Source organism: Gavialis gangeticus, unplaced genomic scaffold (assembly GCF_001723915.1).
Source record: "Gavialis gangeticus isolate Ggan-Ray unplaced genomic scaffold, GavGan_comp1, whole genome shotgun sequence".
NCBI classification, from domain to species: domain Eukaryota; kingdom Metazoa; phylum Chordata; order Crocodylia; family Gavialidae; genus Gavialis; species Gavialis gangeticus.
This window is the reverse complement of record NW_017729034.1, coordinates 16,826,689-16,837,942: the sequence shown is the minus strand read 5'-3', so window position 1 is coordinate 16,837,942 and position 11,254 is coordinate 16,826,689. Positions and strand designations below refer to the sequence as shown.

At 49.3% G+C, this 11,254-nt stretch overlaps 1 protein-coding gene across 3 annotated transcripts; it reads left to right on the top strand.

The window, feature by feature from the left end:
- Positions 1–6: 6 nt before the first annotated feature.
- Positions 7–11,043, top strand: PEX5 (peroxisomal biogenesis factor 5). Of its 3 annotated transcripts, XM_019527442.1 has the most exons (15): positions 7–243; positions 691–726; positions 915–1,047; positions 1,248–1,382; positions 3,721–3,826; positions 5,096–5,186; positions 5,500–5,622; positions 6,004–6,096; positions 6,287–6,406; positions 7,134–7,277; positions 7,727–7,797; positions 8,955–9,170; positions 9,328–9,493; positions 9,775–9,932; positions 10,473–11,043. In XM_019527442.1, the coding sequence occupies exons 1-15, from the start codon at positions 97–99 to the stop codon at positions 10,672–10,674; spliced, it is 1,941 nt and encodes a 646-aa protein (XP_019382987.1). In that variant the 5' UTR covers positions 7–96; the 3' UTR covers positions 10,675–11,043. The 3 variants fall into 3 exon arrangements, with proteins under 3 accessions (XP_019382987.1, XP_019382989.1, XP_019382988.1); XM_019527444.1 differs by lacking the exon at positions 5,500–5,622; XM_019527443.1 differs by lacking the exon at positions 6,004–6,096.
- The last annotated feature ends 211 nt before the right edge of the window (positions 11,044–11,254 follow it).

Below are 11,254 nucleotides of genomic sequence, written 5' to 3'. Positions count from 1 at the left end.
CCGGGCCTGGGCCGGGGGGTGCGGGCTGCCCCTCACCGCCGTGCTCCCGCTCTTGTGTGCGCCCAGGCGCAGGCGGCGCGGCGCCCCCCGGTCACGATGGCGATGCGGGAGCTGGTGGAGGCGGAGTGCGGGGGCTCCAACCCGCTCATGCAGCTGGCTGGGCACTTCACCCAGGACAAGGCCCTGCGGCAGGAGGGGCTGCCAGGCCCCGCCGCCTGGCCCCCCGCGCGCCCCGCCGACGCCGTGAGTGCCAGGGCAGTGGGGCGAGGCGGGCGTTGTCGCCTGACAGGGCGGCGGGGGTACAGGATGGAGGCGCTGCGACAGGGTGGCTGCCCCCACCCCCCTGCCCCGGGTGTAGGGCTGCAGGGTGCAGGTGGGTGGCCCTGGGCGCTCACCCTACTGTGGGATGTGTTGGGCTGGTGGTGCAGGGGCATCTGTTCCCAACACCCTGGGGGTTCCTGGAAAGCAGGAGGTTGCCATCATGTCTGCTAGGACATCTCTCCACAAGGGGTGTCCAAGGGAGGTGGGCTGTGCTGGGAGTGGCTTCTTTCGTCACACAGAGGGGACGACGTGTGCTGGGTTGGGTTGCAAGTGGGGTGGGCACTGGTTAGTCTGGTGGTGGTGGGAGGAGAAAGGATGGCAGCAGAGGGCAATGCTCTGCAGTAATTGCTTGCCCCCTTGTTTCTGTAGGTGTCCAAGCCTCTGGGAGTGGCATCTGAAGATGAGGTAAGTGTAGCCATGTGTCACTACCCAGCACCTTTCTTGCAGCCATGTTCTCTCTGATCCCTTTCATTCTGTCCTTCTTGTCCCCCACCTCCCACCCACGTTCTGCCTTCTTTCTTCCCTCATCCAAGAGCCTTGGCTGTTTGTCCTCCCATCCCCACACGCATGCATTCTCTATTTCTCTTTTGCAGCTGGTTACAGAATTCCTCCAGGAGCAAAGTGCTCCCTTGCTCTCCCGTGTCCCCCAGACCTTTAAGATGGATGATCTGCTGGCTGAGATGCAAGAGATTGAGCAGTCAAGTTTTCGCCAAGCCCCACAGCGAGGTGAGGGAGACTAAGGGTCAGGCGTATCAGGGCCTTTTCTGGGTCTCTAGTGGTATATCCTAATAGGAGCAGAAAGGGGTGGGGTGGGGGCAGAAGGTGCCTGAGGATTAGGAAGCCAGGTCTTCTCCAGTCACCAGCAGGGTATAGGACACATGGGTCTCATCACTTAACCTTCCCTCCTTCCTCTCTCTTTACCCTAGCTCCAGGTGTGGCAGCCCTGGCTCTGTCTGAGAACTGGGCCCAGGAATTTCTGGCTGCCTCAGATGCTACGGCAGATGGGTCCCCAGATTACAACGAGGCCGACTGGTCACAGGAGTTCATTGCAGAGGTGACAGGTGAGGGCACATTTTTGAGAAGCTGAGTTGAGGTGTTGGTCAGTAGCGTGCCTCTGCCGTGATCCCACAATGATGATGTCCTTTGAATGTGAGAGGAGCCCACCCATAAGACACAGTCAGTATTTGGAGCAGGCTGCTTCTGCATTGCACCTCACCTGTATGGGAAAGTTGTGCTGGTGTAACCTAAAGCAGGAAATTGCACCTGTTTTGCTAAATTGGGTTAAATTGCTTTGTGGCCACTTTCTTATTCTGGTGCAAGTATTTTATTTTGGTTTACTTAAACAGAAGCTGGTCAGTTGAGAGACTGACTGCAATCCAGCTGTCAGGGGAGTTGTAGAATATTGGAAATCCAGGTTCAAGTAATTCTTGGGGTCAGAGTGGCAGAGCAGTTATGGTATCTTGCTGTGGACTCAGAGGTGTGAGTTTGACCTTTTTTCTGGGCTCATGATACAGAGGACCTCCCAGTTCCCCAGTTGAACCAGCCCTTGGGGGATAACCGTATTGGCAGGAGCACCAGCCCTTGGGGGATAACCGTACTGGCAGGAGCACTGCTGAGAGGGCTGAAGGAGTTACTAGTGGATCACAAGCTCAGCCTGAATTGGCAACGTAATGTTGTTAAAAAAGAAAAAAATAAATACAGTTTTGGGGTGGAATTCACAAAAGCAGTGTATGCAGGACCCCTCTGTTTGTGGCTAGATAGGTCTGAGCTGCAGTACTGTGCCCAGCTTCAAAGTAACATATTATGGGAAAGATGTTTAAAAAAATCTGGAGAGGGTCCAGAGGTGAGCAGTAAAGATGAAAAAAGCAATCAGTGCGAGGAAAAGTTGGAGGAAGTTGGTATGCCTAGTTTGAACACTACTCCCTTGCCACAGTGTGCAGAACATTTAACAATGGGCTTAAACTACAGCAAAGCAGATGCAGATCAAGTCTTGAGAAAAGCTATAAGTTTTATAACTGTTTTTGGAGCAATGGAACATACTTGTCTAGAAAGGGCGTGTCATCTTTCACAGAAAATTTAGTGGCTGGATAGGTATTTGTCTGGAATGGCTTTGGAACAGTGAATTCTGCATCTCCACTGGCTGGACTAGATGGTTCTTGAGATCCAGTCTAACCCTAGGCTTCGAGGCTTTTCTCACAAGAAGGGTAGTAAAGCATTGGATCCTGTTACCCAGAGAGGCTGTGGAATCTCCATCCTTGGAGGTTTTAAGACTCAGCTAGACAAAGCCTTGGCTGGTTGAAGGATAGTCTAGGATGGTCCTGCTTTGAGCACAGGGTTGGACTGGATGACCTCTGGAGGTCCCTTCCAACCCTCATTTTCTGTGATTCTAGGAACAGGCTTAAGCTTAAAGTGAAGTAAACTGCTCATATACCAGAAGTGTGTTTGAGTTTATATTAGTTTAAATCGATTGGTTTTAAAATTATTTAAACTAATCCAGTACAACTTTCCGGCATAGGAAGTGCCTAGCCCTGCCTCACTTTGAGTACACATAGCTCTTCAATGCCCCCTATTTAGAAGATGCAACTTGGTCCTGCCCTAAGACAAATATTGATTTGAATGTCTCAGCCAAATCTGTCATCAGCTTCTGTGATCGAGGGAGGGGTTAGCGGGAGGATCTGCTTTTCCCACTTCAAAAGAAATGTATTGTATTGTTTCTATGCCTGGAATGAGAGAACGTCTTGTTCCTGGCTAGAAAGGTTCTGTCTGCCCACCGCCTCAGCCATGGAACTGATGTGAAGGTCTTGCTGCATGTAGAATGATTGGGAATAGAATGTGAACTCCTTTCTTTAGCCTCCCTCTCATCAACCAGATCCCCTCCATCATGGACTGTTGAGAGACGGCTCAAGAACTGTTATGCCGTCCCCCAGAGTTGGCTGCTTCTCAGTGTTAGGTGACTTTATTCCCAAATATTCCTTTGGGACATAGGTATCCTACATAGTTAACAATTCTGAAGCTTTTGGAGAGATTCTGTTAGAGTGAGAGATTTCCAGTGCATTTCTAATTTCCCTGACCTACATAGCAGCCCACTCTGCTGCTGTACCCCTTGTGGGACAAGACTCTTGCAAATACAAAAACAGGTTTAAAAATAGTAAAGGGGTTGGTGTCCATCTGGGAGCTGGTCAATCCTAATGATATATTTTATTTCAAAATAAACAAACAAATGGAATTAATCATAAAATACCACCACTTAATGAAACTCCCTGGACCATATTGTTTACTGTGTGGAAATTGGAAAAAATCCAATTTCTGTGAAATTTTTATGAGTAGTGGTTTGTGTGTGCTTTGTGTGTCTTACCTTATTTTTCCCATTCTTCCTTCACCCTTCAATCTGTTGTGTAGACCCTCTGTCTGAGTCTCCTGCCAAGTGGGCAGAAGAATATCTGGAGCAGTCAGAGGAGAAGCTGTGGCTGGGGGAATCGGAAGACCAGTCACTAGCAGATAAGTGGTGAGTTTCTGTTGTTCCCTAGCATATCCACTTTTATTGTCTAGGATGGGTGAGGTGTGGATAGGGGATAAAAATCCACCATAGTCTCTGTACTTCTTAATTACTTGACCCAGAATAAATAGTTCAACTGTTTGGTTAAAGAAAGATGAGACACAGAGTGTCTTCCTACCCAAGACTGGCAGCTTCAATTACCTTAAAGTTCAAATGGAGTTCCAGCTTCCTCATATATTAAAGCCCAAAGGAGGGGATTGTTGTGATCATCCAGTCTGTCCTTCTACACAAGGTACTCAGTGGTTTCAACATCAAGCCTAATAACTCCTGACTGAGCTGGCAGGTATCACTTAAAGTTATCCAGTTTTGTTCCGGCAGTTACTTCACTTGTTTGGGGGGCGGGGATAAATCTCATCTAGTTTCAAGTCTGACTTTGTTTCAAATTTCAAGTCCTTTTAGCTTCAGCTAGTGGAGTTTGTTGTACTTTTTGCTTGATTAAAGAGCTCTTTTCTATTAGAAATCTTCTTCCTGTGTGTAGGTACTTATTGGTCGTGATCAAGTCACCTCTTCACTTTTCTCTAAAAGAGATGATTGAGCTATATTAATCTCTGCAAGGCAGGTTTTCTAGATCTCAAGTTATTCTTGTGGCTGTTGCCTGAAATGTGTTTTTTCAGTAACTTTAATGAAGTATGGATGCTAGAACCAGATATACTAATACTGTAGTGATTCCACTAACGCCATTTGTAGAGGTAACATCACTTCCCTACTTCTACTTGATAGTCTGCTGTTTACACATTGAATGATCACATTACAGCTGTTAGTTAAACACCACTCCTGGGAGCTCACCTTGAGTTGTGTGTCAGCTATCACCCTACACCCTTTTTCAGGGTTTCTGTTTTTCACCACACTGTATTGCCCCTAAGTTGGTATCTGTGACTAATGTTCTTTATTCCTAGATGTGTGAACTTGCTTTTGGCACTTGTGAAACATGGTGTTTGAATGTGGCACACCCACCAAGCAATCCATGTTGATATGACTGACTTGTCCTTTGAGAGAAATAATGATACCACTTTTTTGGTGTCATCTGTGTAATTAACTAGCAATATTTTTTCCTGCCACACTGATAGATATAGTGAATAGTTTGGGGCCAAAAGCAAATCTGAAATTCTCCACCATTAGGGCAGCATTGGAGTCCCTTAAAATGTCTGATTGTGTGAATAAACTTTGAGCCTGCCACTGCTAAGTCTCATATAAAACTGTTCCTCCCTCTGGACACAGGTATGAGGAGTATCAGCCTGAAGATGATCTTAAGAAAACTGCCATTGATTTCCTTTCTAAAGTGGATGATCCCAAACTTAACAATTCTGAGGTGAGAAGTGTCCTGCAGCTCCACGAAAATGTCTGTATGAGTGGGGACAGCTGAGGGGTGGGGATGAGAAGCCTCTGCCATCTGGTATCTCTTTTCCTCTTTTCTTTGAGTCCTGGAGAGAGACATCTGATGATATTGCAGGACTGCCCCCTCCCCCACAACCGTCTTGAAATAGGCCTCTTTCCCCTCCTTGCAGGTTCTGTTGGATTTGGGGAACACATATTTGCCTAGTGGAGAGGGGTATGTGTGGATGGGGGAATTGTTGGTTAAGGCTTCTCCCAAGTGCCCACCCTTATTTCATTTTTTGCCACAGTTCCTAAAGTTTGTCCGCCAGATCGGAGACGGGAGGGTGTCGATCCAAGCTAATCAGGTGACTCTGACCCCCAGAGACCAGGATCAGGCAGAGCAGTGGGCAGCTGAGTTTATACAGCAGCAGGTAGGACTTTAGACCCAGATGCTCACAGGGGTGCAAACTTCCTTGCAGCCATGCCCAGCTGAAGAGCTAGGGACAATAGCAAGGTTGACTTCATCAGTAGTGCCCTACTAATGCTCAGCCTTGGGGGTGGGTCTTCATGAGCATGAGGTTCTCCAGAGCAGTACCTAGCTAGGAGCAGGGAATGATCTGGGCACTTCCTCATGGTAGTGTATGGGTAGGTGGGATAATTTGGGAAGTCTGGTCCCTTACACTGACCATGCAAACTTAGTACTTTCTGGCGGTAAGACAGGAAAGGTCTTTGAGCACCTTTTGCTGCTGGCAGAGATGCATTGCTTTTCATTTTTGCAATTTCAAAGTTATGTTTTATTTCTTCTCCTCTAGGGGACTTCTGATGCCTGGGTGGATCAGTTCACAGGGTCTGGGAACATGTCAGCTCTTGATACAGAATTTGAGCAGGCCAAGAGTGCTGTTGAGGTAAAGCTGGAGGGGAGTGGTCAGGGCACTAAGAAAGCATTAAAGGGCTTGTTCAGTTTTGAGCCCTTATATGCATGTCAGGGAGAGATGAGGGACTGGGATCTCTAGAGAGGGGATGTGGGGGATATGTGAAGGATGCTTAGCAGAATGGTGCTCTTTAACATTTGCATCCTCCTCTTCTTTTCTACAGTCAGACGTTGATTTCTGGGACAAGCTCCAGGCAGAGTGGGAGGAGATGGCCAAGCGAGATGCAGAAGCTCATCCCTGGCTCTCAGACTATGAGGACCTCGCCTCCTCCTCCTATGACAAGGTAATGAGCAACAGAGGCTATGGGCCCCAGCATTGTCATGTTGTTGGTCTCCCTTCACTGGACTTCATGGAGTAGGCCATGCGTTCTATTGCCTGTCTCTTCTTCAGGTACAAATGTTGTGAGGAGGCCTGCTGCTGCTAGCCTCTGTCTGTCAGTAGCCTTAACCAAAGGTCAGATTAAAAAAAAAAAAGCCAGCCGTCAGTACTTGCTGAAACCCTGCCTGCCATTGGTGCTTCTCCTATTTCTGGAAATACAAGCCAGTTCTTGCCCAATACTAGTTAATGCTAGTGCTTCTTGCAGCACATACCATCCCTTTCTGCACTTGCCAATTGGTGCAGGTCCCTGAAGTAGGATAGTGTGTGTTCACACTCACCACACACCCTGCAACTGACACTCCTCTCCCAATCCTGAGAGATTTCAGAACTGAAAGGTCTCTGAACTGAGTCTGGCTGGGGAGGGAAGGAGCTGGACAATAAATTGCTGCACCCACTTCTGCTCTGAGCTGGCTTTTTGCTTTCACAGCAGCACTAGCTGCTCCACATGCAGGGCGAGGGGGCCAGTACAGTGTCTCAGACTATTGATACTGATGGGTGGGACAGGAGAATGGGGGACTTACAGAAGCGCTGATCTGTAGACATGCTGTATGACATGTACCAGCTAAACATAAATCCCTGATGCACCTGTTTTCTCCATGCAGTGTTAACTCCATATTTGTTCTCCTTGGCAGGGCTACCAGTTTGAGGAAGACAATCCCATGAGGGATCACCCACAGGCATTTGAAGAGGGATTGAAGCGCCTGGAGGAGGGTGACCTCCCCAATGCTGTCCTGCTCTTTGAGGCTGCAGCACAACAGAAACCTGACCACATGGAGGTGAGTGGAACAGAGAGAACAGGCCTGCCCCAGGTATCCTACCTCTTGGAGCCTGTTTCACTTCCCAGGGGAAGCAATATCAGATTGAATTAGTATGTGGATGACACCCGTTTTAGTGTCAAAGCTGGGTGCTGTTGAATGGTGATAATTTCTGAGAAGGTGGGAAGCTGAGAAGGTGGGAAGCCTGAGCTATTTGCATCAGATTGGCAGAAAATCTAGCCCAAAGATGGTTAGAGAAAGACCGGTTTATTACCTAGTGGTTACTCTGTCCCTCACAGCTCCACCTTCCCTGACATGCTAATCATTGTGATCAGACTGAATCACTTCTGAGATCAGTTTATCTGTGAGAGAGAATGTAGGGATACACCCAGTCCCAAGAAGTTCAGGATATTAGGACTCCCCAACATCTTGAGGAATAGGTAGGAAGTTACATGTCTGTCTTTTATCAGGCTTGGCAGTACCTGGGAACAACCCAAGCAGAGAATGAACAGGAGCTCTTAGCCATCAGTGCCCTCAGACGGTGAGTAACTTGTGAAGATGGCTGGTTAGCTGGACACCTGTAATGCGTCTTATGATTGCTGTACTCAAAAAAACAAAGGTTTTGGTGCTTTACCATGTACCCAGTAGAGACTTGGAAGGATAAAATCCCAGTGCTCTATTGGCTACTGTAAAATGCTGCTTTCTCACCCACCTGGAAGTGAGACTTTCTGGGCGTGTCTACATGACACTTTGCTGTGCAGTAGACTAATTTACTGCACAACGAAGTGTCACTGTCTACGCATATGGAGCATTTACTGTATAGTAAATTAGGCTACTACAGTAGTTACTGTGCAGAACTGCATTTGTAGATGACAGCTGGAAGCAAATTTGCTCCTGGTTAGCCTAGGCAGCAGTGGGCCCCATGGGACAGATAGCTCTCTGTCCCTGGTCCTGGCACTGCTCAGCTCCTGGCTGGGAGTTCTGGAGACAGAGCTCGGGCTGGGAACCCAGCCCCCACCTGCTCCCCAGAGCAACCAGCTCCACACCAAGCAAGGCAGTTGTCAGCAAGCCCCATGCCCTCCCGCCTGGCAGGAGGCTTGCTGGCAGTTGCCCCATATCCAGGACATCTCCCAGTGAACCCCCTGCTGGGAAGGGAAGCCCCATCTAGCAGGGGGCTTTCTGGTAACTGTGTGTCCAAATGGGCACAGCACCAGGAGAGCTCCAGCTGCTGTAAATGCAGCTGTCTCCTGGCTTGGTGCCATCAGGTCCCCTGCCAATGTGCACAGGTCCAGGAGACAGCTGCTATTGCAGCCAGCAGAGCTTTCCTGGCCTCATGAGAACTGGCCTCATGCCCTTTGTCATCCCCCGGGCTAACACCTGGGGGCAGGAGATCTGGAGCTCCTCCTGGCTGCTGAATGCAGGGCTGAGCAAGATGGGAGCAAATCTGCTCCCAACAGGGAGTATGTGCAGACATGCTCCTGGGGAAGGCCTATTGTGCAGTATTTTACTAATAGCACTAAAACTACTATTAATTTTAATTAATAGCATAATAACATGTATAGATGCACTCACTGTTCAGCTTTTTAAGCTCCAAAGACTTTTGGAGAAGAGCTGTTAAAAGGTCTGCAAGGTATTCCATCCATATTTTCACATACATTAATACTGTGCTCTTTCCTCCTCTACTTCTTTGTCCTGAAGGTGCCTGGAGCTGCAGCCTGGGAACCTCACAGCACTCATGGCCTTGGCTGTTAGCTTCACGAACGAGTCGCTGCAAAAGCAGGCGTGCGAGACCTTGCGTGATTGGTTGCGCCATAGCCCTACCTATGCTCGCCTGGTGGAAAAGGACTCCGATGGGAGCAGCTTGGGGACAGGTTTGGGGCACTCCAGACGTGTCCTGGGCTCATTGCTGACTGAGTGAGTCTGAGGGAGGAAAGGGATATTCCTTTGCTGGTCCCAGTACTTTAATAGGCCTTATAGCTGGGGTCAGAGAGAGGTCACCCTTGGGAAAGAGGGTATGGAGGGAACAGCGTGCACTCTTCAGCATGTGACCTCCTTTGTTCTCTGACCTCAGCTCACTTTTCATGGAGGTGAAGGAGCTGTTCCTGGCAGCTGTACACCTTAACCCATCAGCAGTGGATCCTGATGTGCAGTGTGGCCTGGGTGTCCTCTTCAACCTGAGTGGCGAGTATGAGAAGGCTGTGGACTGCTTCAGTGCAGCATTAAGTGCACGCCCCAATGTAAGGGAGCAAAGTAGAGCTGAGGCTGTTGTGGGTGGCATGATTGGTGTATGATGGCGGAAGGTGGGGTGGAGGCTGGGGCCCTGAGTAGGAAGGCTTATGGTGTGAAGAACAAACTAACCTGAAGTGGTGGGTGAGATGGGAGTGATGGGCAATTCAAGGGAGAGAGAGTGGTTTGGGGTGAAAGGGAAAGGGGTGGTGGGATTGGGAAAGGACAGGCTTACTGGGCAAAGGGAGATGAACGGATGACCTCATTGCTTGCTTCCTGCTGCCTCTTCCAGGATCATCTTTTGTGGAACAAGCTGGGTGCCACTCTGGCCAATGGAAATAGGAGTGAAGAGGCTGTGGCTGCCTATCGCCGGGCGCTGGAGCTGCAGCCAGGCTACATCCGCTCCCGCTACAACCTGGGCATTAGCTGCATCAACCTGGGGGCCCATCGGTGAGTGGCAACGAGAGTGGGTAGGGAATTGGGGGATGAGGTAGCCAGGTCCACTATAACTCAAGCACCCACTGGAACCTATCGGTGGATTTGGGTAGCAGAGTGAGGCCACTGGGGAAGCCACAGTAATGCTGCCAGGTGGTGCCTTTGGGAACAGGAGTCTCCTCAGCTTTGGCAAAAGGGGAAGGAGAGCAGAGCGGTTCTGTTGACGTATATTCTACCCTAGAAGCCAAGTGCCATCTGACCTGGCTTGCCAGCATCTGGAGCAGGCAGCAGCTTCAAACCTCTGTCTCTCCCTATAGACAGGATCTGCAGGGGTAACTTCCTGTGCTCTGCTTGGGATTTAGCCTGGGGCTGTTGAGATGCACTATTACAGCATGGGTATTGGTTACATCTGTTGTGAAAGGTCCAATGTTGAGCAATGTGATGGATGATCATTGGGCAGTCTGGAGACAAGACCTGGTGAATTCTGTTTGCCCAGGGATGTGACATCTACCCCAGCTGAAGGTGTATGTATGTATCTTCTCTTTCACCTGGCAGGGAGGCAGTGGAACACTTCCTGGAGGCCTTGCACATGCAGCAAAAGAGCCGGGGCCCACGGGGCCAGCAGGGTGCCATGTCCGACAACATCTGGAGCACCCTCCGCATGGCCCTCTCCATGCTGGGCCAAAGTGACCTGTATGGGGCAGCCGATGCCCGGGACCTCCCCACCCTGCTCCAGGCCTTTGGCCTTCAGCAGTGACTCGGGGATGGGCTCCCCTGTGAATGCAGGATGGGCCCAGTCCAGCAGTGATATTCCTTAGGAGGGAAAAATTGATTAAGGCTCATGCATATTTCCTCTTCATATCTTCCCTTTGCTCTGCTGGGGCAAATTGTTGGCTGCCATTTTTGTAGGATGTCCTACAGCAGAGTATAACTTTTTCCCACCTTGCATCTTATGACCTAAGCATCAGTGAGCAGCTCATGTGGCACCATCTTCCCATGTGTATCTGTCCCTGGCTTGGGAATTAGGACCTTTATCCTGTGTTCACCTCTTAAAAGAGACCCTGTGACACAAAGCTTGCAGCACTACCTTCTAATAAATCCCCACTGGCACCAGCTGCTCACATGAGACCCTGTTGTGATAATCCTTTCAGGCAGACTGCCTGCTAGTGGCACTGGGTCATTGTGCGCTGCTTTGGCTTGCTGCAATTCTGCCTGCTGTGGGGACTGATGATAACCCCGATTTTTTTTGTTTTTTTGTTTGTTTTGTTTTGTTTTTTGTTTTTGTTTTTGTTTGTTTTTTTTCCCCCAGCTGAGAGAACAAGAGTTTTGACTCCAGG